We start from the raw sequence: 26,962 nt of genomic DNA, 5'->3' as shown, positions 1-26,962 counted from the left end.
TTTAAGCATGTAAGATCGGAACTTACATGTTTCGCTGTTTGTTCGGTGGTCTACAACATTCATTTTACTGTTCAAGGAGTTTATTTCTTTTTTCTTGTTAGCTGAGTTGCAGTTAGCGCATTTGGGTGGCAGTTCCAGGGATTTACACTCGGAGATGGGATGATCTTCTGAACAGTGCTTGCATGTTGGTTTATTCATTCTATTGTAGCATTTTTGTGCTGTGTGTCCAAATCTTTGACAGTGGAAACATTGGGTAAGAGGATTGCAGTCTTCTACATAGATTCTCATGAATCCTAGATGAATTTTTTTATTTATTAATAAGATGTAGTCTCATTTCGGGATTTGTTTGTAGTATTAAGTTTTTGCTGTTAGTTTTTTTGTTTGTAATGATGGCCTTAACTTGTAATATTTCTTTGTCTTGGTATTTTTCACATATCATTTTGATGTCGTTGTTTTGTTCAATGATGTCTTCTAAGAATTCTTTTTCGGTATAGTCTTTGTCAAGACCTTTGAATATTACGCATGGATCCGTTTTCAGAAGTACCTCCGCTATTATGGTTTTGTCGACTTCATTTATCTTATCTTTTAATTTTTTTGCGTCTTCTTTTTCTGGGCATGTTATTATAAGTTTTTTTTTTGTTTTTTTAATTTCGCATACTCGAATTCCCAACTGCGATATTTTAATCTTTTGTATTTTCTCTTTTATTTTTTCAGTGTCTTCTTCTTTTAAGCTTTTAATTATTATAGGAAATCGTTTTTCTTGCGTTTGTGATGTTAAGTTTTTTACTGCAGAAGAGTATGAAAATGGGTATTTTTGTGCTTGGTTTTTTTCTTGAATATCACACTTTTCTTGTAATTTAGCTAATTCTATTGCCATGTGCGATATCATTTCCATGATGTTATTTATTTCTTTCATCATTTTTGATTTGGTTTCTTTGGTAAGTTTATTTTCTTCTATGATTGTATGTAAGTCACTTATGTTTTGTTTCGCCTTTGTTATGAAGGCATGCGGATCAACCGCTTCCTCCATTTTTCCAGGTTAAAAAAATATATTTTCCGTAAATTTATGTATTTGTATAATTTGTCTTGGGTTGAAGGTGTTATTTTATTTATTCACCGCTTACGGCGCTCACTCGCGTCCAACACCGTTGGAGGTTTGGGCGACACTGATATGCTAGCTTCTTCTTGTGTTTTCTGACTTGAAGTTGCCTCTTTTTCGTCTTCTTCTTTATGTTTGCTTCTTCTTAGCTATTCTATTATTTGCTTATATCTTTTTTGTTCTTCTTGGCTATTCTAGTTTCTGTAGGCATCTTCTTGCTTCATTTTGATCTTTATGTCTTGTCGTTGCCTTTTTTTTTCTTTCATGCATTTTTTAGCCTCTTCCTGCCTTTTTTCCTGCATGAAATAAAAACAAATTTAGTATTTAGATAATGTATACACTTTAATTGATAAGACCTTATTAAGAGATTTTCGTCTTCTTTGTGGTCCTGTAGGCGCCAGTAGGTTGTACATTTAAGGCAGCATGTATTCCCTTGAAATTTATTTAAGTTTAATCAAACCCTATGACAGCGCACATTTGCGACGAAATTTAATTGCGACCATTTTTTGAATTGTCGCGATGTGTCCGTGCTTTGACTACTTTTGTTTGAGAATTATTCATACTAAGAAATTGAATTATATTAAATTTCTCCTATAAATCGAGCATAACTTCTTTTCCGGGAGGGGTAAAATTACGAGTATCTAGCAAATTTTAGCATATTTGAATGGCTGTTACGCGTGTGCAAATTAAATTCGAATCTCTTTTATATTATTAAATTATAATTCAAACACTAGAAATAATTTCTCATTTGAGTTGGGCAGTTTTGTTAAAAATACCCTTTTTCGCAATAAGCCTCGAACTGCATATGAATATGTTTGTATATTTAATTTTAAAAAATATGGAGAAACCATTTTTTTTTTCAACGTAAATTTTATTATTTATTGAAAGTTTTTTCATAACAGGCACAAAGGTTGGAGATCCGGAGGAATTATCTACGCTGGATGAATTGTTCTGTACTGACAGAGTTGGACCTCTGAAGATTGGATCTGTGAAGTCCAACTTGGGACACAGTGAGGCAGCTTCTGGCCTTTGTGCAATAGCCAAGGTAAGAGACCCATCCACTCTCAACCATCTGGAGCCAGTGAGGCTATGGCATCTCCAATTGGGGTATGCTGTGAGACTGAAGGTAGTAGGCAGAGGAAGGAGATGGAGAAGAGGTTGGGACGTACCTGGCTATTCAGATTTGGTTATCAAACACTAGAGAGATACTGAACTGAAAGTTACTCTTACTAAAGTCCACTCTTTAACGTTTATAATATTTTAAATAAGTAAACCATGAGACAGCACAAATTAATTTAATCAACTTAATTAATAAATTTACTTGCGCATTCCGGGAATTGAACCCGTGACGTCAACCTTCCTGATCGAGAGCCTTACCCTTCAACTACGGAGGTCCTTCAACACTCCTTTTTATCCGCTGTGTTTTCCGTTGTCTGTGTTGGCAAGTTTTTTTCATGCACATTTTAGCGTCATCTTTTTCCGTATATCTGGAAATAGCTGCTAAAAAAACTCTCTCACTCCATCCTTGTAAAATCTGTAATTTTTTTAAGAAAATCAACTGTATTTGGTTAAAATAATTCAGTTCCCACTCAAAAGTTAATCACGCCAATACGTGTTTTACGTTCAATAAGATTTCCTTCAATAGCTGAATTGCACGGTACAGCTTTTCATTAGTTTTAGTATTTACATTTTTTCTCAACATATTCTTACACCACACGTTTTTCCTCTCTTCACTATTCCTCGATGTAGTTTCCTAACAATATTATTTTCCCTCAGTATAGATTTCCATCATCATATTTTTTCCTCTGAATAGTCATTTCTTAAAATAGTGGCGCCTTTTAGTTTTCCGTCACTATGTTTTCCCTTTAGTCAAGTTTTCTTATGAATTTTATTTTCCCTTTCTCTAACTCTACCTCAAAACCATTTTCCCTCCAAACAATTTTCCTTATAAAAGATTTCTGTCAAAAAAGTTTCGTCAAAACTATTTACCCTCAACATAGCATTCCCTTAAAATAGTTTTCGCTCAAAATAGTTTTCCCTAAAAATGGTTTTCCCTCAAAATAGATGTGCATTGCCTACGGCACCGGCTACATCCCGCCCAATCTGCACTACAAGAGCCCCCGCAAAGAAGTGTCGGCGCTGGTTGAGGGCCGCATGAGCGTGGTCACTGAGAAGACTCTCTGGAATAAGGGGTTTGCCGGGATCAACAGCTTCGGCATCGGTGGAGCCAACGGGCACGCCTTACTCGGGAACTTCCACAAACTGAAGGTAAAGAGAAGTTTATCAATTTTATTTTATTCAATGACAGCAAAGGAAAAAAGGGGAAAAAGATACACGTATCACTACTTCCAAACAATACTATTAAATTCATTTCCGTTCAAATATGACCAATCGGCAAATTCCGATTGGAATATCACCCATTTATATTTTCGTATTTCACTAGGACTGGTTGTCTTAATAGTATTTTTTAACTCATCATACCGGCTGACCACATGTGGATTTCCACTTGCCGAGGAGCTAAACAACGAAGTTAAAATTATGTACTCAGTCGGAAGAGGCAGAGATAAGGCCCGCCTCCGAGAGCCGATGATTTCATGTAGGTGGAGGGGGGAAGAAGCCATACGAAATTTAAATGAACGGTAGCTGACATGATCACGAGGTACTTAGTTTCAGCAGTACGGTACAGTAGTTAGTACCTCACAACACTTCCAAAGGAGCACCGATCACTAAGGAATTTTTGAAAAATTTTATAACATTGTTTTGGATTCTTCGACCACCATTCTATGCACAGACGGTCGGACTAATAAGCCGTTCAATTTGATAACTATGCTGCCATGAGAGTTATCATCTCGCTGATTTGGTCTTTCGCTAACTTTGTATGTTGGTATATATGTGCCACCCCAATTTTCAAGCCCACAAACCGCCACTGGCATAAACTACCAAAAAAGTCTCAAATTTAAATTACTGAACTAAAGGGCTCAACTGCATAAACAAATGCATAAACATATGATATAATCATAATTTTTTTCATAAATTAAGAGTCACCAAAGAAGAGCACTTAAAATTGCCTAATTGTATGAAATGACCTTTTTTACGCGTAGCTGCAGCTTTTTCTTACACAGTATAGCGCCCTTCGTGGCAGCAGGACGAGTCCTAACGCGTCCTCCAACCGCTTTGTGTTTTTTTTAGTATTTTCAAGGGAAAGGAGGCAAAATCTCATTAAAATTATTTTTAAAATCAATCAAACAACATTTTACCCTAAATAAAAATAAATTTAACAACCAGTTATTAGAACTTTATAATATGTGATTTGAGTGCAGTGTTTTAAAAGTGAATATTCGGAAATTTTGCTCAAAACTACTCGATATTCGAAACGAATGTCGATCGGTAAATGTACCCCAGATGTATTCAACGGAATTCTGGAAACTCTGAAGGCAAGTGTTTTGCTAAGCCCAGGGTAATTTATTATCCCGACCGTTGTTTTTTATTGAGGGCAGAATGCACCACTTCAACAATCACCAGGAACAGGATTACATGGAGATGAATGAGAACCTTGGCGAACGTCACAGCAGTGCTGCCAGGGTCTCTTATCTATGTGAGGTGTCAGTGATTTATTAGCAGCAGACACATACCTGGACGGATGACGAACCTCGTGCTGGCACTGTTGGTGGATGCGGTGGACTCTCTCGCTGCAGCAGCTGCATATGTTTCTTCACCACCAAAGATTCTTGCCACAGAGTCTCCATTTTCTATATTCGTCGAACGTCACAGCGGTGCTGCCAAGGTGAGAGGATATTGTGTCAGCGCTTTGTTAGCAGCAGACACATACCTGGAAGGATGACGAACCTCGTGCTGGCACTGTTGTTGGACGCGGTGGACTCTTTCGCTGCAGCAGCTGGACCAGTTTCCTCACCACCTAGGATTCTTGCTGAAGAGTCTCTATCTTCTATCTTCGTGTCACCTGTTCCTGTACTTCATTTTACTTAATATTTTTGTAATATTTATATTTTTTGTAACACCTGCATCAACTGTAAAGCGCCTTTGAGGTGATATCTCACAAAAGCGGCGCTATACAAATTGTGCAATAAATAATAGTAGTGAAAATGAGACAAACGATGCACGTATGTCTGCTTCCCCCAAAGGAAAAATCTTATCGATATCATACATCTCCCTTCTTGAAATAAAACGCCGTTACCGTTGCCGTCGCCGTCAACATTAGAACAGAGCTCATTGATTGGCACAGCCGCTTTGCTAGCCCGTGTAGTTTAATCGTAGCTCGCCGGCAGTTGGCATACTTCCATGCCACATCTCCCATTATTTTTATCTATTGTACACATTCACGCTTTTTCAGATTAACAATAGACCGAGTGCAGCTGACAGTCTCCCCCGCCTGGTGTGTGTGTCGGGAAGAACTTTACCAGCTGTGGAAAGTTTTCTCAATGATGTGGAATCCAAGGGGGTAAACGTAGAGCAAATCGGGCTGCTTCACGCCATCTACAACTATGCTATCCCCTTACACGACTATAGAAGGTACACACTCTTGAGTGAGTAAAATTGTTTTAACCAACTGCCAGCATAAGTATAGGTCACGCAATTAGAATGAAGTGAACAAGCTCATTTAAGGTTGCACGAATTAGTCTTATTACATACCATTGCGCAGCGATGTGCGGGGTGCATCAACATATAACCGAAGGAGTTTAACCATTAATTCCTGAAAATATTTGGAGTTATAAATGTAGAAGTGATATTGCTCTTTGTTCATTTTTTTTTTCAATTAAAAACGAAAAAATTCCATCTCAGGTCACCACTGATTATCGTGTCACGTGATAACGTGATACTTGCAATGGCTCGTCTGTATGGTGCTGCTCAAACAAGGCTAATTGTATTTCAAGTGATACGCTAGGTTCATCCAGTGTTTTTAATCGAAAAAAAATCATCGGACGGCAAAATAACAACAACATCCAAATATGCTCTGGACCACTAGATAAAATACTTTAGTGCTGATATATACAGGATACTTTATGAGGAAGAGAGGAGTGAGGTTATTTGAAAAGTTTTACAGTGTGTTTTTTCTTAAATATTAAAAATGAACTCTTTTTTCAATTTTTTTTCTTTTTCTCGTTTGAAAAAATATGTTCACATCAACATTTACTACGATACCTATGCAAGTACTTATTTGATTTTCTCCTGACTAAAGAAATGTTTTCTTATTTTGATATTTTAGGGCCCCACGCTCCGATTATGAAAGTATCCAGGGAAGCCAAATATAATCCAGAAGAGAAGAGACCCGTCTGGTTTGTCTTCAGTGGGATGGGCTCGCAGTGGGCCGGTATGGGCACCTACCTTATGGCCCTGCCCGTTTTTGCGGCTGCCATCGAAAGGTATATAGTAATTATCTTCAACATATTCCAGATTATGTTATCTATAGCCTGAATGCCTATAAAGAATCCATTTGTTGAAAATTCTGATTCGTTGTGAAGTGTAAAAGAGATATATAGATATTATTTCATAACGATCAAACCAAGTTTTCAACATTCTGAAAGCTTTCAAATGTCCAGGCAGTTAACAGGCAAAATGTGCAAAATTGGCCATCCTGACAAATCAGCAATTACCGAGCACGTTACTTTCGATTTATTCCTGAAATTCTGAAAAGACAGAACATTTAAGATGTTTAAATAACAATAATTTTTCAGAGTTTGCCAATCACCTTATTTCCACCAATCATACTTTTAATAAGGACACAGGGGTTAAAATTCTTCACCGTAATAATAAAAGCAAAAGATTAGATAACTTAGAAGCCCTTTAAATCAAAAAATCCCTGAATAATAACGCTAGTATATTGAATAACCAAATTAATTTATCGTTTAGTCCCATTCTAGATATATTTCTAGTAAACCGCTCTGTTACTGCCGGAATTCCCGCAATTTCCCGTCCCCCATTGTTAACCTCCCACTCAAACACCTAAATTATATTTTTTGTGTATATTTCTGTTAATATTTTGTATCATAGGTTAGTTTTAATACTCTCCCGACGAAGGAAGGCTGCTTCCGAAACCGGTAGAGTGAAATTAAAATTAAAGTGGTCTAAAACAAATATATCTTTTATTGTAAATTATGATGAGCCACAAAGTAAATGCTTATTATAAATATGTATCATTTAAAAGCCAGTCAGGGCATTTAAATTAATAAACAAAATTATAATGCTTGCTCTCGAAGTATTTTTAATTAATTTATGATAACTACATACAGTTTTAAGCAATTCGTTTCCAGGGTTCACAGAATATTAAAGCCAAAGGGTTTGGATATTACCAAAATCATCACAGACCTTAGCCCTAAAGTATTTGACAACATCCTCCATTCCATGGTGGGCATAGTTTCTATACAGATTGGCCTATGTGACGTCCTCAAGGCTATAGGAATCAAACCCGATTTTATAATTGGTAAGCTATCACATCATCAATACCATCATTACCATAATATCCCTCGGATATTCCGCAACTAAGACACCTGACTGTTCTCTGTTGTCTTCCTTCATTACGTTATGCCTGTATGAGATGTTGTAGTGTCCAGCCGCCTGGCTTTGGGTCACTGAATATTTTTTTTACACATACTGCAGGCTTATTGCCGAGAAGCTTCTTTAATGGTCGATCATTCCTTCACTTATTTAATCTTGTTTTAAGGACTCTCCATATGGTATCCAAAAGAAGACTTAGGCCTTGAGGGAAATTATTTTCTGGAGCCTCCTGTGTAGAGCTTATGTAAAAAAACCTTTTTAGCATTCCCATTTTTATGAAATAAAAATGCTGATGTAGGTTCTGTTTTTTTGATTTCCTAAATCTCTGTTCTTCCAAATGGAATTTCTGTTATAAAGGATCCCTTGGAATCATCGATTCATAAAAAATATATTTATGACGTGTTGCGAATTTACGTTTTTTTTGTCTCTGTCAATCCAAACTGATAGACTTAGCCTAACATGAAACATATATCATCTCGACGAGCTGAAGGCAAACCACATGACCATATTTTGGCACAAGGAGGGTTCGAAAAAGCTTTGAATAAACAACGATTTCAGTCGTACGTTGACCGCCGAAGAGGGTACATTTAAAAAACCAAACCCTGCGCAAAAAAGCAAAGTTCAAAGTGTCTAACTAAAAAGTTTAACAAAATATTCTATTTTTGAAACAAGCCCGAACTGTTCTCCCGATTTGGGATTAGTAGTTAAGTTTTATACGCAACCAGCATTTTGCGCGATATTGTAAAAAAGGACTAATAATTCGAAAGCAGTGTTTATGTTCATTTTCTAAAATGGTGATATTGCAATGCGAGTTGTCTGTTTACTGCCAGGTTGATTTATTGACAAATTACAGAAAGGGAGAAGGTAACGCCCCCTCCACGCTCCTCGCACTTGGTTTGTTCCGATTTCTCTGATGGGCTAGTTTGAGCCAGTGGCTAGTCTATCAATCTGGATATCCATGGTCTCTGTGATCTGTGGTTCAAATTGAATTTGTTTTTAAATAACACCGATTTCCCTACAGGACACGGAGTGGGGGAGTTAGGTTGCGCCTACGCCGATGGTTGCCTTACCCAAGAACAGGTGATTCTCACTGCCTACTCCAGGGGCTTGGTCAGTCTCAAGGCATCATCAATCAAAGGAGCCATGGTGGATGTTAGCTGGGATATCAGCAGGTAATATGCCGTTAATTAGTATTGTAATTTAAGTATTTATTTTGAATTTCACGCCCAGCTGGGCTTTTACATGTTTATTTTTGTGACACACAGAACATCTTAACGAACATCACTAAAATAAATGCAAGATGGAAAAACAGTAAATAAATAGTAAATAATAATATATTGATAAATTGCTCGATAAATAAATTGAAATAAGTTATTTCGCATATTCAGCATAAGGATAACAGGAGTATACAAATTTGATTCCGCAATAATACGATAGTTGTCGCAATAATAATAACTGCATATCCGAACTTGTTTATTCTGCTTTTTTCTGTAAAATGAAAAATAATATTATTGATCATATTAAAGTAAAATTTAAACAAAAAGAAAAATTTATTCTTCATAGATATTGTGTTACCAGAAGTTAATTCAAAAACGTGCCGTAAGTTATCAGCAACCGATAGCACCATATCGTTGTCCAAATCATTGGGAGTTCAACATTAAAGTGATTAAAAAAAGGAAACAAAATCGGCTTTTGTGAGCAGTTTTTCTTCTTCATTGAATATATTGAGTCACTCAAGTGTGCTAATTCTTTTACATTTTTCACATTAGCACCATAAGAATTAGAATTAGCACATTTTTATAAGGTTTAAAAGTAATCGTATACAAATATCAACAAGTGCCTACTACACTAGGGAATTCTAGCACTGGTATAGCATCCAAAATATGCTGCTGCCACTGCTCCAGCCAGCCAGTGCCAGGTGCTACTGTAGTACCTAGTACCAAGAGCTAAGGTACTACAGTACCTTGGACATCCTAGAACCTACGGGACGAGTCGGCCGTTGTCGAGAGCTACCAAGCGCTAAGGTAGAGATAGAGAACTCACTGCTCGGGTCAGACGGTACTAGAAAGTAGTACGCTGTTCCTGGAGGTACCTTATTATTATATGAAGCGATCATATAAAAAGCAGCAACGCGCGCGTCACAGTCAGTCTTCTTTTTACAAATTTTAACGCGCTAATCAAGACAACTTTATAATCATTTCGCGCTGCGATCACTTAAACAACAGACTAATACACTTGTGGCTTGGGAATCTATACAATAATTTTGAAAACGAAAATGAATATTGGGATTTGCGTAGTATTAATATGGAGGTATGCATATCTGCGTAAGTGCCTGTGTTCCTACTTACGCAGAGCAAATATATTTGTCACTCGAATGCGTTCGGTAATCGGTTTCCAGTACAACTTTGGCCTACCTATACCTACTAGCACCGTTCGGAATAGACCATGTATGAAACTTTTTTTATTTTTTTATTGTTTAACTTATAACATTGTTACATTGTACATAAAATTAGGTAATTATAGGTTATAGTGAAAAACATATGTTATCGAATTTCTACTCCAATAAAGAGTGCTAGCTCTTGAGCTTGGCGTAGGAGTTATTTCACAATTATTTCATGTTTATATCAGTAATTAACATAAATACAGTTCAATAAATATAAACTTAAAAGAGGATTGTGACGTTAATTTTGTTTGTAACATGAATTGAAGTTATAACATTTGAAAGGTGATATTAATTTTTTTTAAAGATAAATTTCACCTTTTTTTGAATAAAATAAAATCTGGTATTTTTTTCACTTCTTCGGGAAGACTATTAAAATATTTTATGCCTTTGTAAATGTAATTATTGTGCATTTGTTGAGTTGAAAATAGAGGAATTTGGATGTTAAAATTATGCCTTAAGGATGAGTTAAATTTATGTTTTTTTATTACAGTTTCTTTATATATTTGTAATATTGCATCTTTTTTATAGAGGTCTTCAATTTTTGGTACTTCGAAAATTTTGAACAATGATGCTGAAGAGAATGTTGGTTGTTTTTTCAAAATTACTTTAATTATTAGTTTTTGTACCACTTTTACAGAGCTTAAAATTTTTTCATATGCATCTCCCCACCCAATGATTCCATACTGAAGTAATGATTGGACTAGTGCGTAATAGACTTTTTTCAGGTTGTTTAGCTTGAGAACATTTCTTAATCTAATGAATATATAGATACATTTTCTAATGCGCTTAACAAGTTCACATATGTGTCTGTTCCATTTCATATGTTGGTCTACAATTACATCGAGGTACTTTATTTCAGTTGTTTGGTTTAGTATGGTACATGATTTATTACAAACATCTTTGTTACATTTTTTGTTGTGTATTATTATATGAATGTTGGGGTAAGTTTTGAATTTATTTATTGTGAATGGTATATAAACTGTTTTTTTTTGCGTTAATTGTAAGTAGATTTGTATCGAACCAGTTTTTTAGGATTTGGATGTCATTATTTGCATTTTCATTTACAATTTTCCAGTCATTACCCTTAATTATGATAATTGTATCATCTGCGTAAGATATAACTGTTCCACTGAGGTTTTGTTTAAAAATATCGTTTACGTCCATGATAAAAAGTAATGGACCCAAAACAGTACCTTGTGGTATCCCAAAATCACTTGTGAGTAGTAGACTAGATGCGTGATTAATTTTTACAACTTGTGTTCTTTGGTGAAGATAACTTTTTAGCCAACTTAATGCTGTGTCATTAAAACCCACGATCTTTAATTTTTGTATTAGTTTGACATGAGATATGCTGTCGAAGGCTTTTTGGAGATCAACAAAAATACCAACACATTTTAATGATTTGTCTAAAGCGTCTTGTATGGTACTAGATAGTTTAGCAATGGCGTCTTTCGTGCTTTTGTTTTCCATGAATCCAAACTGGTTTTCGTGAATTATATTATTAATCTTTATGAACTGAGTTATTCTTTTTTTGGCAATTTTTTCAAATATTTTTGCAATGTTTGATAGTAAAGAAATAGGGCGGTAATTGGTTGGTTCTTCCGGATTGCCGGTTTTAAATATTGGTATAATTACAGATTGTTTGTACATGGATGGAAAAACTCCGCTTTGAAAACTTGTATTGATTATATGAGTTAATGGTTTTGATACTTGTGATTTTATACATTTCAGTGTTTGTATTGTGACCCCATCAAAACCAGGGGCAGAACCTCCTTTCATACCTGTAATAATTTGTTCAATTTCTTCTGGTGTTGTTGGTTGAAATAATTCAAATTTATGCTCATTATTTACTGTAGTATTTGGGTCATTTGGGTTAAGGCCTTGTTGGATTTTTTTAGCGAGGTTTTTTCCTACATTAGCAAAAAAATTGTTAAATACATTTGCGGCTTCTAGAGGTTTATCTTTACAGCAATTTTTTGAATCATTATGGTTTACATTGTTGATTGTTTTATTTTTTAAATGTTTTTTATCGACAATTTCATTTATGATGGACCAAATCCTTTTACTGTCATTTCCAGATAATTCAAGTTTTTGTTTGTAGTAGTCATCCTTTGTGTTTTTTATTAGATATGTAAGTTTTTTTTTATAAGCTTTGAAATGTTTTTGTAATCTTATATTTTCCGGTTGTTTTGTATATTGTTTGTAGAGTGTTTCTTTGTGTCTAATTGAGATGATTAATCCGTGAGTTATCCATGGTTTGATTGGCTTTAGTTTTGAAGATGTTTTGTTAGATGTAATATTTCTACAAGCATTTATGTGAAAACTCAGTTTTTTATCAAATATTTTGCAGCACTCTTCTACATCGTTACATTGGTATATTTCTTGCCATATTTTTTCGTTACTTAATATTTTAGTGAGAGAATTTATATTAATACTATAGTTGTATTTATCAGTATTATTAACGGCCGTTGTGGTTGGTAATGAGAGGTTTTGATGTTTGTAGTCATATTTAAATATACATGCAAAATGATCCGTTATAGCTGTTTTAATTACCGCAGATGATAAATTTTGTATATCTTTGGTGTTTGTGAATATGTGATCGATACAAGATGGTCGTTGTCCGATAATGTTTCTGGTGTATGAATTTATACATGAAATGTAATTTAATTCTGCTAACATATTTAAATAGTTATCTTTATCGTTAGAGGAGTAGTCATTAGCGATATTTACGTTAATATCTCCGATGAGTATTGTTTTTTTGTTTCTATGATGTTGTAATATTTTTTTTAATTCTTCTATGTATGTGGTTATAGCAGAAGAGTGTGTCCGATAAATAGCAATGATATTGAATGAATAATTCATAAAATTTATCTCCAAGTTTAATAAATTGACATTATTCACCATTATTTCATTTACACTTGTGACAGCGTAAATATTTGATTCAAATATGGCGACGCCGCTATTTCTGTTAATTTTATATTTTGTTGCATAGTACGAGTAACCCGGTATATTATAATTTATTTCACTCGATGAATGCGTTTCTGATAATATTATACAGTCAAGTCTATTTAATTGTTTAATAGTTATTAGAAATTCTTCGAAATTTTTTTCCAAAGATCTAACGTTCATGTGTATTATTATTAGGCTGACTGTAGGTTTTATATCTATAAAATCGTTTGTATTATTTACCGTGTCAAAAATCCTTTCGTCAATTTTATATGAATTATCTATTGCGTTTATTATAAAGTCGTTCATTTTGAGGTAGTAATAAAATTAACAATAATGTTGGCGCTGGGAATACACTTCACATTTGCAATTATAATATTATATGTGTTGGCTTGTATATTATCACTGTGTGTTAACACTTTGCGGGCGGGCTTTTCGATATATTTTTTTGAAATATTGTGCATATTATTTAGGTTTTCGTTAGACTTGTAATTAATAATATGCATCATTAGTCGTAATCGATGCGATCCCTCGCAATTTTCAGCATTTTTTTTCTATAGTTGCACCTGATACTGTTGGCTGCGTGGTCCGTGGTGTTTTTTTCTCCATATTTAGAATTTTGTCTGGTGCAGTTTACACATGCTGGTACTGTTTTTTCTCTTCCCGGACATTTTGAAAGGATGTGATCGCCCATGCAGTGTGGGCAAATTGGAGGGCTGGTTCGGTGTAGGCATCGAAACATACCTTGGGTTTTTGGCTTCCTTGTGCGTTCCTGAAACCGAGCCGGACCGCATTCTAAATGGTGTTTTTTTTTTACTGCGTAGTTGTAACGGGGTGTTTATGTATTCATCCGGGCGGATTTTTTACTGTGGACTAGTGTAGTTAAATTGTCATAATATTATATATGTAATAATATTATAATCCAAGTGAGTGTTGTTTTGCGTTAGAGAAAACTGCATCTGTCACTGTGGCTGATTTATTTCGCACTTTTGAATCAATTATAAATAACGCCGATGAAAATTGAAAGCCGATTCATCTCTAGACAACTTAAATGTATTTATATTGCGTAAAAAAAGCGGATGTGGAAGAGGATGCAGATGCGGATGCTGATGCGGATGCGGATGAGGTTGCAGATGCGGATGCGGATGCGTAATTGTTTTTGTGTTCAACGTTTGATAAAGTGTTATGAGATCGGTGATTTATCTAGGTAATAACCGTTGGTCGACAACCCGGTAAATTATATATATCAGCATATCCAGAATATTCTCATTGAAATTTGTTGAAAACTACTGCTGTTTTGGCGGTTTATCTAGTTGGACGCTGATTATGTTAATTTGATATAAAATCAGCGATATAAATTCGTTCATTTGATATAAACGCCCTTGAGGTGATTTCTCACGAAAACGGCGCTATATAAATTAGCCAAATATTAAATATTATAAATTCTACGGCTTCAAACCGTGTGCTATAAATATACAATATTCACGACTACCAGGCTAGCTCAAGCGGGTTTCGTATCTTCAGTTCGTTTGAATAGAGAGAAACAACCGCCTCCCATAGATTTATAGAACAAGGGATATCTTGGAAATAAAAAAATCTAGGTATGGTGCTAAAAAAATTCCTCCAAGAAGACTTATATTACAGCACTTGAATCTACCTGTAGGAAAAGCTTAAATGTCTTTGTGGACGTTTAAAAGAATCGAAAATGACGTTAAATTTATTGGAAGAAAGCAGAGACAGACACAAACAGAATAAAATTGGAACGATACCATAAGGCGGTACTCCTGTAGGCTTCCATAGTGACAGCAGTGGGACCCGGCTGGCGATAACGTCGAATACTGACTCAAAATATACTCGTACTTAATTTTTTGGTGGCAAACACTTTCAAAACTGTTTTGCATAGTATTTCCAAGCGGAGAAGCGAAACAACGACCGGTTCTGTCGAAAGCTGGAAACCAAGAGAGCTCTGCCCTCTTTTTGACCTGGGGACCGGCGGCCTAGCCCGCCTCCCCAGGGTCATGGTAAACACCCCCTTTGAACGTAACCATGTGATTACCATATGAAAATATTTAAATATACAAAGTATTGGTGTCAAATGGTTTAACCAATTACCTCTGAACTTAAGATTGGAAACGAATTATAAAAAATTCAAAAGCTCAATAAAAACACTATGCCAATAGCATATTAAAATCGTTTATACTTAAAAATACAATATAAAAATCTCAATTATTATTATATTGAAATCCTTTTCTCTTATTTCTTATTCTTTCCTTCTTTTATATCCTTTTCTCTTTTCTATTTGATATAATTGATATAATTTTGTTATATATATATATAAATATATGTATGTAAAAAAATAAAAAAATTTTTCATGATCTTGACACTCTCTGAAAAAATATGTTAAATTATTATTTACACGCGTTTCTCCGCCTTTTTAAGACGAGCATTTGCTCTAAAAAAAAGTGTATCAAGATGTAATGTAATGTATTAAAAAGAAAACAAACTTAATGTAATGTAATAACATGTAATTGTAAATTTAATATTAAATAAAGAATATGGATACTTTAAAAAAATGTTGCGGAGTTGAAAGTTTTAATTTTGAGAAAGTTCATTTCATAACAACGGGACATCCAAAGATGTGAAATGACAAATTAAAAATTACAATTTATTACGTATTTTAAAACAGGTGAAAGCGTTTTGCCCTGCCGACATAGATGTGACTTTTCATAACAGCTCAGAATCCTGCACCATCTCCGGTCCAGAGGAAAGCATGAAGATTTTTTTGCCACATTTGAAGAGAAGTGGGGTATTCACCAAGGATGTGCCATGCTCCAATATTGCGTATCACCCCAGATATAAAACGGAGGCTGGTGAGTCATTTATCTTTTGATATTATCAAGCGAAAGACCCCTATCATATGGTCTAATTACATTGTGTTACAGATTACTTAGTCACCTACTGAGACCTTCACGCTTTAATGGACCTCTAAATTCATATTTTACCTGTTCATACAGGTAAAAATCTTCTCAATTTCCTTCAACGAGTTATCCCAGAACCAAAACTGAGGTCCAACCAATGGGTTTCTACCTCCGTCCCACAGAACCTCTGGGGAGGAGAGCAAGCCAAGCACTCTTCGGCGGAATACCACACCAACAATGCATTGGTGAGAAATAGTGAAGTATTGGTCATGGGTTTTTGTTATTGATTAGAATTTGTAAAAAAATTTTAATTGTAAAAACAATTCAATTTTAAATAGTAAGTCTTATCTAATCGGGATTAAGATTGGTTGGTAGAATTACCGACTCCAGTTTCTGGGTAGGAAGGTTAAATCCAGACAGAATATAGACTTTCCAGTATTTGACACGGTTCTGCAGGCTCTTTTTTAAATAGAACATCTTTGGTAGTTGTGTATGTTGTACTAATAAATCTATTAAATGTCAAATTATTTTGCTTTGATTTTAGAGTCCTGTGCTCTTCGAGGAGACATCTCACTTGATCCATAGCAATGCCATCACGATAGAGATTGGACCTGATGGCTTCCTTCAGACTATTCTTAAAAAATCTCTCAAGAAGAATTGCAGCCACGTTGCACTGACTCAGAAAGGGAACAATACTACGGAGTTCTTGCTCACGGCCATAGGCCGGTGGGTATTTTTTTAACTATAAAAAGGATCATTTTGCAGTTCAGGAATTACTTTTAGACTATGATATGTTCTTGAGCATGTCAGTAGATAACATCCTACTCCCGAATGGATGACACCTCCCGTGCTTTATTTGTTTCCATGGAAAAGATCCAGTTGGATGCTATTTGAATGGACCTTTATTGTAAAATAATTTATAATATGTTATAAAATTATATAAAATATTTATATTTTTATTTTATAATAAATATTTATAAATAATAATAAATATTTATATATAATATGTTATAAAATTATATATTTGGCTAAGTAAGTTTAACAAATGGATAATTATCTGAGTAGGACATAAAAATGAAGGCAATGAAAATTCTTTCCTACGAACATCAATAACACTATTGGAATTAACTGATGGAACAATTGTTTGAATTGAGGCATATTGAATTTCTTTAGTTCAGTTACGAGAATTCAGAATCCACCATTTGATGCAGGTTCTTTATCACAAGTACTCAGCTGAGAGATACCATAAAAATCTTGTTTAACAAATGTTGCACGAAAATCGGTGTTTTTTACGACTATCTTGATGAGAAATAGTGAAGTTTTGGTCATGGGTTTTTGTTATTAATTAGCTGTGGACAGATTTTCAAATAATAAGTTCCTCTCTCATAAAAAATGGATCAACAAGAGAAAGATTTTTATCCTCAAAAGATCATCTCAAAGATAACATAAAGAACACCCGGAGTAAACCTTATGAAAACGAGAAGAAAATCTTGGGGTAACCTGAATGAAATCTTGGATATACCTCATGGACATACACCATATAGAGTTATTATAACCAACGCCGTTGCATACCAATTTTATTTTTTTTAGACTGTACCTGCTGGGAGTGAACCCCAAACTGGCCAGCCTTTACCCCAAAGTGGATTTCCCCGTGTCTGCGGGAGCTCCAATGCTGTCTCACCTGGTGGAGTGGGATCACACAGTAGATTGGTAATTTATATATTATTTTATAGTGTTAAAAATATATGTATATATTTGTACACGTAATACTCGTATACACGATTTCCGGAAAGTCGTAGAAAAAGCAGGAAACGACGGCATCCGTGTTCGGGAAGTAAGGCTCTTGACTAGCAAGCGGGAGGTCGCGGGTTCGTAAATTTTTTTTTTTGATTAATTTGTGATATTTCACAAATTACTAATTAGCTTTAGAAATAAAAAAAATCCTTAATAATCTTACAGTCCCATACAAGATATGTTCCCACTCACTCAAATTCTATCTCCTCCAACCACTCTTCATTAACTCCTAGTCACGCCTTTGACGGCCGCCGTGGTCAAGACCTGCAAGCCAGAGGCAGTGGGTTCAAATCACGGCGTGCGAAAATAAAGTGTATTTGATTAATTTGTATTATTTCACAATTAAAATAATATATAGTATATTTGCGACAGGTTCCATACTGGAAGATACTCTTAGTATCGCCCTGGTGTAAGACCACCATTCAGAATTGAAACGTTGCTTGAAATAACTTTGGCCATGGTTGTGACCAGATCTGAGTATCCAGTTACTTTCCCACTTTCCTCTTTCCCATCGCCTTTTTCTCCCCTCTACATTCAGCCTCACAGCATACCCCAATTAGGGATGCCATAGTATCACTGGTTCCAGACAGATTGGAACAGTTGTTACTCTTATACGGTTTCACATTAAAAAAATAAATAATTTAAAAACTGGTCAATCAACACACCGAGTATCAAAAGAAAAAAAAATTTCGTTCAGAGCTTTTCTGTTTATTTTGAAGAAGATAATAATAAATAAATTGGTATTATCTTGATTCCCAGTTGCGACAGTTACCTTTTCCTACCATCCAGCATTAGCGCTGCGTTCACCAATGGCGGTAAAAAGAAGAATTCACCTTATCCGTAAAAAGCATTATACTACACTTCATTTACTCCAATCTTAACAATCGATACTTAAACATACAATACTGGCAATAATATATATATAGAAATTATTTTTTTATGATTTGAAACATGGTAACCTTAGCAATGAGGCAAAAAGTGATGGCTTACAAATAAATATTCACATATATCATCAAATGCTGATTCTAAATATAAAAGTTTTATTTAATATAATTTCACACAGAATTAATAAATCGTCATTCAAAATCGATTAAAACCGTAAGTCTTACCCAACTATCTAACGGGTCGGTCGGCCGCAAGCATTATAATGCGGCCAATTTTGTGCGAAGTTGTATGGCGTCACGCGTACTGCGTCAGACTTTGAAAAATGCAAACTTTGTAAACTATTTTAACTACGAAGTCCACATTTGTTGAAAAAATAATACATGTTTAAGTAAGGGTGGTTAGTTAAAAAAAAATAAAAAATTATTCAATTCCTTATTGTTAATGCCTAAATGAAAGTCTTTTGAAAAATACTCTCGTCCCATCTATACACGCTTTGAAAAATGATGAAATATTGGTACTCTAATAAAATTGTAATAAAAACATATTTTTGCTTATTAATACGTTCCCCATTCATTACAGGTTTGTGACATCATACCGTAACCGGAGGGTTTTGTCGACGGGCGAGAGGTCGATAAAGAAAGACATATCTGATGAAGAAATGGAGTTCATGAGTGGACACGTCGTGGACGGTAAAGGAACAAGAATACTCACGATAATTTACTATCTCTATTTCGGAATATAGGGGATGTTTATGTATTTATTTTCTATTTAATGGAGTTATATTATTAGAATTTATTGGAATGAGGTTTGTCTAGATCTTGGTGGTAGATACGTCTGCTCACATACTGTGTGACGGGCTGGATCGAGAGAAACTGGCTGTGGAAGACATTTTAACCTCTTCAATTGAACTCTCTCGATCGTACGTCCGTCATTTCTGGACACACTAACTACCAGATTTCTTTTCAGTATCATTCCTTTCTTCAGCACATAGCCTCCTGTGTATTGTATTGAGAAATCATGAATAAAACCATTATTTGCTTATGCAGGGCGCAACTTGTACCCAGCCACAGGGTATCTGCAGATGGTGTGGGAGACGCTGGCAATGATGAAAGGGAAGGAGTACCAGGAAGTGGCGGTGGTGTTTGAGGATGTGCGCTTCCAAAGAGCTACTAACATCCCCAAGGAGGGGGCGTTAGAGTTCACCATCATGATACAGAAGGGCAGTGGAAATTTTGAGGTTAATTTTCTTACATCCTAAACATGCATAAGTTCGTCGATTTAAACTAATTTGTTCGCTTTTGGGAACAGCTTGTATGATCTCATAAAAATAGTTGTGTCTCCCTTAATGTCATGGTTACAAATGTACTAAACGGTGTTATAAAGAGAAAACACATAGCTTTACATTTAAATCTCAAAGTTCATCACAAAAGAATTAAAATAAACCCCTTCATGAATCCAAAAGCGCCGACCGCAAATTGAGAAAAAATTATGAAACTTCATGAATTCTTTAATTTTTTTATGTATGAAACAACATAAAAGTGAGGTGGCAACTATGACAAATGTGTGTAATACTTTTGGGGAGGGTAAGGAGATGAATGAAAGATGTTGTGTAAAATCACAGTATTTATTGAGTCATTGAAGTTGATGTTGCGATGACTCCGAACATATGATCAACGCTGAATTGGACGTGATCGGTGGCGCACTTTTCAGGCACCACGTCCGTGGTTGTTGTCGACGGCGAATCCTCCATGCCGAAGGTCAACACCATATGAAGCGGAGATGAACGGTTGTGGAGTGGTTGGTGGCTCTACACCGCGTTTGTGGAGACCAGACTTGTGGATGATGTTCATCACTGGTGGAAGACAGTTCTCGATGCGTTTACGAAATAATTCTCGAACGTAAAACATACGATCTTCGCTGGGAAAACAGAAAATCTAGAATCTTTTAGAACGTACTAAAATGATCTTAGTAGCATTCCGCTACAATACGTTTGTCTTATAAAAGACGTATTTTTTCATTTTCAGTAATTTATTTTCTGTTTTTAGACGAAAAATCGCACAGTTAGCCAGTTTTATAATTTTTATGTTTGCATTCAAATATTATTTTATACGTTAAAATTTGAAAAAAATCAGAGGCCTGTGGGGTTAAAAAAACGAATTACTTAAAAAAGTCAAAAAAATATTATCCACCATTGTTTATGATTGACTCCCAAAGTTTTGGAGATTCTTGATAAAGATTCCACGCTTTAATACATCGGTTGTTTACCAATTAAGAAGAGTGGTGAAGTTGTAATAAATCTTCTGGGAAATTGAATGGGATAGAGAAACTCTGATCGACGCAGGACCTCAGGATATAGCGAAAGCATTTAGAATAATAATAATGTCCAAATTTGGTACATGAATAACATTTTCGGTGATGTTGGTAATCCAATGAAGTTCTCCTATATATATCTCACAAGCTGTTTTAACAAATGGTCTCTTATGCATTGATTTCTCTTTTAAACTCAAATAAAGGAGTAAGAGTTGGAGTGAAAGAACGAAAGAAACGCCTGGAAGAGGAAGAAGGAATGAAAACGACAAACCATTTCCAAGAAAACATTAAGTTGTTTTGGAAGGAAGTCAAAAGGTCCCGGTGTAGCCCTGAAACCGGAAGCATGAAAGTAATAAAATCGAAAGATGGAAAAATGTTGACGAATGAGGAAAAAATAAAAGAGAGATGGATGAAGTATTTCGAGGAAGTCTTTGAAAGCAAAGTGAGTGATAGTGATTCTAGCGGCGAATCAGATATGAATGATGATGGACTGAATGTTACCGAAATTAGCATGGATGAGATAGAAAGATCAATTAAGTGTATGAAGAATGGTAAGGCTGTCGGTTTCGACAATATTGCTGCTGAATATTTTAAAGGAGGTAGCCGTATAATTCTCACATGGTTGTGCAATCTTTTTAACCAATGTTTAAAGGAAGGTTACACGCCTTTAGATTGGAGAAGGGCAGTGATCATGCCATTATACAAAGGTAAAGGGTCACGTATGGAATGTGGGAATCATAGGTCTATTAGCCTGCTAAGTTCAGTTGGCAAGCTGTATGGTAGAATTTTGATTGAAAGGGTAAGAAAGGAAACAAAGGATAAAATATGGGATGTGCAAGGTGCTTTTATGAGTGGAAGGGGGTGCATGGACCAGATCTTCTCATTTCGTATGCTCACCGAGAAGTTTCTGGCAAAAAACCAGAAACTTTTCTGTGCCTTTGTAGATCTACAAAAAGCATACGACCGAATCGACAGGAAAAAGCTATGGAAGGTGTTGTCCAAGTATGGAGTGAATGCGAATCTGACTCAGGCAATTGCGTCTCTATATGAGGGAAGCGTTGCATGTGTTAGGGTGAACGGTGGTTTTACGGGGTGGTTTGATATCACAAAAGGTGTTAAACAAGGCTGGGTAATGTCTCCGTGGTTATTCAATCTATACATGGATAATTGTATGCAAAAATTGAAAGATGTGGGATTGGGCGCGAATTTGAGTATTCTGAAAGTATGTTGCCTGTTGTATGCTGATGATGCGGTGCTGATTGCTAATAGTATGGATGATCTGCAGTCTCTCGTGTCTAGGATGAACGAAGTATGCGTGAAGAATGAGTTAATGATGAATGTAAGTAAGTCTAAAGTAATGGTGTTTGAAAAAGAAAGTACGAAAACAGTGTGCAATATAGCTGTGAATGAGGAATACTTGGAGCAGGTGGATGAATTTGTGTATTTAGGAAGCATGTTTACGAGAGATGGGAAGGCTGACAGAGATATTGAAAGAAGAGTAAATGCAGGTAACTCCATTAATGGAGGACTGAACGCAGTCGGCGCTAACAAAAAATTGTCCAAAGAAGCGAAGTTAGCAGTTCACAATGGAGTGCTTGTACCTACCCTGATGTATGGAAGTGAAGCATGGAACTGGCAAAGAAAGGATGAAAGTAGATTGAATGCTGTTGAAATGAGATCCCTGAGGCGTATGTGTAGTAAAACCATGTATGATCGTGTGAGGAATGTGGATATCCGCAAAGAGTGCAAGGCTGATGTAAGCGTAATGAGTAAGATCAAGAAAGGGACGCTTAGATGGTTTGGGCATGTAGAGCGAATGAGCGAAGAAAGGAGTGTAAGGAGAATATACGATGCAAATGTGAATGGTAGCAGAAGTCGGGGACGCCCGAGGAAGACATGGCACGACCAAGTGAATCAGATACTTGAGTCGGGCCATGTCAAGAGTCAGAACAATAGAAGAGTATGTATGAGACGATGTATGAATGTGAATGAGGCAAGGAGTGTGTGCCAAGACCGAGTTGTTTGGCGGTCCGTCCTCTCTGCCTACCCCTGCGGGGAAACGGCGTGATGGTTAGTTAGTTAGTTATGTACCTGTCCGAAAAAATGATGTCTTTATACTTGACACAAACTTGTTATAAATTAGCAAGACGCATTCAATCAATAATAATTACTATTAACATTTATATTGTGCTGATTTTTTACTTCAAAAAATATTTCTAATGGTATGCTACCAAAACCAGCTTCGTACCAACGACATTAAAAAAACTACGTCAGTTAGAACAGTATTATGAAATATAATAATATTTTCGAATTTGTTTTAAACGTAAATAGATCAATGAAGGAGGAACAGCAATAGTGACTGGTAAAATTCACCAGAAAGAAGGTGTCTATCGGGACTTCAGTCAAATTCAAGAGTCCTCAGAGGGAAGTGGAGATTCCATCAATCATCTTAGTAAAAAGGATATCTACAAGGAACTGCGACTAAGAGGATACAATTACACGTAAGTAATAATTTTATGGGTGTCAAAAGTTGCAACTAAATCAAATAAGAACGCGTATAAAGTGATTGGCAAGTTTATTTTTACATAGTCAACACCGTGATCCCCAAATATGACTGGCCTTGAGGGAAATTATTTTCCTACATCCTGTGTAGGGTTAATTTAAAAAAAATATATCTATTTTAACGAGTTGTTAACAAAACTCCGGTTGTAGTGCTGGCTACAAATATTGAAAACGTTGTTATCACATTTATTTTCTTTGGAAGAAGTTTCTTCTCTAAAATGGGTTTTTTTTCGTCACTGATATGATTTGTTGGCACCAGAATGTTCTTTTTGCATTTAACCATCGCGCGAATAACAGTAGTATTTACAATAGGTCAACGCAGATAAAAGCTGCAAAGACATTATGAATCCAAATTATAACCACGAGAAACTAGATCTAAAGTATGTATAATAAAAGGATATTGAGCATGCATTTAAAATCACACAACTTAATTTCACACTTGCACAATACCTAACGTACCTTTCCACGAGGTATAAGAATGATTTACAAAATTTACATTAAAATTTCACTCCGTACTAATATTTATTATATAAAGATAAACATATTAACAACAGTTAGTGTAACAAATCAGTGCTGTCTCAACTTATACCATGTGAATCGTTCATTTTAAAATTCTTCAATACTCTGCACCAAGATCCCAAAGAGAAAGCCAGTACTTATCACGATTTAATGTTCTGTATTCTCCTTCTCCTAATGCGCATTTCATTGGTTCAAGGGGTCTGTTCCGTGGCGTTGAAAGCTGCTCTATAGATGGCTGCAATGGATTGGTAAACTGGACCAACAATTGGGTCACTTTTCTGGACACTCTAATGCAGGCGAAGATCCTCACCCTCGACAGTAGGGGACTGTTCGTTCCCACCAGGATAGAGAAAATCTCAATTGATTCATATGAACACTACGCAATCATGGCAGCTATTCCCGATGCCGAAATTAAAACTGTACCCGTGATCATTAATGAAAAAATTAATATAATAAGGTAGGATTAATTTTGGTTAACTTAAAAAACTTTTGTATTCAAATATTCTTAGCAGTTTTGATGCCCTTGAAACGATTTATTGGAAGCTTCTTGAATTTAAAATCTTTTTTCAAGTGTGAAATTGTCGTGTTTTTTTTTGGACTTTAATATACCTACGTATTTACTTACATTGTATCAAAATACTTATTGTAGATCTGGCGGCGTAGAGATCAAAGGGCTAGAGGCCACTCCCATCACCAGGAGAAATCCTCTCGATGTACTTGTGGTGGAAAAGCACACATTTGTACCACTTTTCCCGAAGAATCAATTAAAGGTACAAATTTCTATTAATTTTTGAAACGTATTAGTTTTTTTATAAATTTTGATATGCCTGTTTTGCACTCGGTGAGACCAGAGAGTTAGTTAAAATTAGTTGCCTCCAAAAGGGCCGCACAGCGCACTTGAGCCGCTTCCAACTAGCAACTAGCAAGGCCCGATTAAACCTCCCTTGTTGTTGATTGTAGTCTCCCTTGATTTCGTTTTTCATTAATTATTTTTTTGTTGGTAGCTTTGCGTTGAGTGCTCAAGTGCATTTTGCGTCAAGAGGCTATTGCTGAGCTTCAGTTCTGTGTTGTTTTTTTTATGCCAAAATTAAAGAACTCGAGAAGATCACCGTGGAGCGCGAACGCTGTTTTTTTTTCTTTATATGAATGCCGCACAAGTCTCAGCAGCTTTCTAGAGCCAGTCTGACTGTGGTATTCTCAGTTGTTATACGTTGTAAGTGAGAATGATAGGAAACGGTCAAAAGTAAAGTTAGGGGAAAAAAAATTTAACCAGGAAAATGCAGAGACTACACAACGAACTACCCTACAATCAACAAATCTGCTATACGAGAATTCAAAACAGGCATAACCGAGATAATACTATTGGTTAAAGTGAGAGATAATACATATTTTTAAATAAGTAATATTGTTTTATATTGTCATATTAAATTGTGTTAGGTGTTTTGCTAAACCTATGAAAAAATCAACAGACGGGCGAAGCCATCAGAATCTGCACCCAACTGGTTCTTGAAAATCTCCCCAGCATTAAAGTAAGGGTACTGGAGCTTTTGGATGCCGCAACTATTGTCGGAAGCGCTCCCCTGGCCGCATCCATCCTGGCGTCTCTTGAAGACACTCCGCTCATCCAGGCAGATATGCTTGTTCTGACAGAGGACAAAGTTCTGAACTTGGGACCAGGAATAACGGTTGATACCACTAAGGTTTCAAAAGAAACCAACGTAGCAATTTTTGTCGGAACGAAACTATTGAAGAGAGGAGAGGTAAGTATAATTTATACTGTTCAATAAAGAATATGCTTTTAACATGTTTGAATGAAATGTGAAACATATAGACACATAAAATAAAAAGGTAACGGTCGCAACTGGAAATTGAACCCAGAGTCTTTGGTCTCACCGGGACCAATACTTCACTTACCATTGCTATTGATCATATTCAGTAATTTTGATCGATCTTATATCCCGTTAAATGCATTTCCTTTGCTCATCTCCTGCTTTTTTCCTCTGGATTCAAGGATGCAGTGTTGACTTCGTCACCAGCCACACACTAATATGTGTGGGCCTCCCAACACTTCTTCTTTCAGGCTCACTATAAAGAAGCCAGTTTTGGTCGTCAGCTATCTTCTCTCCTTGATCATTGATTAATAATAATTAGTGTATGTAGCTCGTCGTTAAACCTCATTCTTCAGATTCAAATTTTCTTGTTATATCCAAAAATTTGCCTTTATATCATATTCTCAAAAATATCCGATTCTGTTCTGATCCGTCTGTTCTTCGTCGGGGACCCGATGCGTAGCTTAATACAGATAAGAATATAGAGAGTTTTGATAAGTTCTTCTCAGAATAGAGTTTAATAAACCCTTCAGACCGTTCTTTATCAAAAATATTTTCATATTTATGTCGCAGGTTCTCCAGCAAGCCCTCGGAACACTGAAAGAAAATGGTTTTCTTATTTCACGTGAAGACCTCGAGTTTAATCCTGACGCTGTTCCAAACAATCTGGATATCATCAGCTCAATAAACGTAGGCCAAGAAAGACTGGTACTATTCAAAAGAAAAGCAAAAGCCAGACATGCCAACTTTGTCGAAATCAAGGGTGATGATGAGAAATTTACATGGCTCGATAAGTTGAAGTCGTCAATCAGGGAAATGGATAATTTGGTGCTTATTGCTCAGAAGGAACCACTCAATGGAATACTGGGTCTTGTCAACTGCCTAAGAAGAGAACCTGGAGGAGAAAAAGTCTTATGTATTGATGTTGTGGACCCTAATGCTCCAGACTTTAATCCGGATCTAGAATTGTACAAAAGACAGCTCCAAAAATATTTGGGTGTTAACGTTTTTAAAAATGTGTGTACCAAGAACATTATTTAATAACATAGTATAATAAATAAGATGTAGTAGATAATGATAATGAAGTGATGATTTCTTAAAATAAAAATTCTTGATTGGAAGTCAAGAAACTTACATTTCAGAA

The 26,962-nt window shown here is 35.6% G+C and overlaps 1 protein-coding gene across 1 annotated transcript in view; it reads left to right on the top strand.

Annotated features, from left to right (window-relative positions):
* The window catches only part of LOC149412776 (fatty acid synthase-like), a 73,817-nt gene that overhangs the window by 13,581 nt on the left and 33,274 nt on the right, over positions 1-26,962 (top strand). The window contains exons 6-24 of the mRNA XM_089645411.1: positions 2,002-2,144; positions 3,164-3,367; positions 5,451-5,643; positions 6,324-6,480; positions 7,369-7,538; positions 8,634-8,764; positions 10,126-10,141; positions 14,078-14,082; positions 15,688-15,871; positions 16,016-16,164; positions 16,464-16,645; positions 17,510-17,629; positions 19,178-19,287; positions 19,645-19,835; positions 23,240-23,409; positions 24,186-24,446; positions 24,639-24,759; positions 25,459-25,749; positions 26,392-26,835. Of these exons, the coding sequence (XP_089501537.1) occupies positions 2,002-2,144; positions 3,164-3,367; positions 5,451-5,643; positions 6,324-6,480; positions 7,369-7,538; positions 8,634-8,764; positions 10,126-10,141; positions 14,078-14,082; positions 15,688-15,871; positions 16,016-16,164; positions 16,464-16,645; positions 17,510-17,629; positions 19,178-19,287; positions 19,645-19,835; positions 23,240-23,409; positions 24,186-24,446; positions 24,639-24,759; positions 25,459-25,749; positions 26,392-26,835 (3,242 nt within the window). The remainder of the gene's footprint in view (positions 1-2,001; positions 2,145-3,163; positions 3,368-5,450; positions 5,644-6,323; positions 6,481-7,368; positions 7,539-8,633; positions 8,765-10,125; positions 10,142-14,077; positions 14,083-15,687; positions 15,872-16,015; positions 16,165-16,463; positions 16,646-17,509; positions 17,630-19,177; positions 19,288-19,644; positions 19,836-23,239; positions 23,410-24,185; positions 24,447-24,638; positions 24,760-25,458; positions 25,750-26,391; positions 26,836-26,962) is intronic.

Source organism: Hesperophylax consimilis, chromosome 22 (assembly GCF_061612785.1).
Source record: "Hesperophylax consimilis isolate HC1 chromosome 22, BYU_Hcon_1.0, whole genome shotgun sequence".
NCBI lineage: Eukaryota > Metazoa > Arthropoda > Insecta > Trichoptera > Limnephilidae > Hesperophylax > Hesperophylax consimilis.
This window is presented reverse-complemented; position numbering and strand designations above follow the sequence as displayed.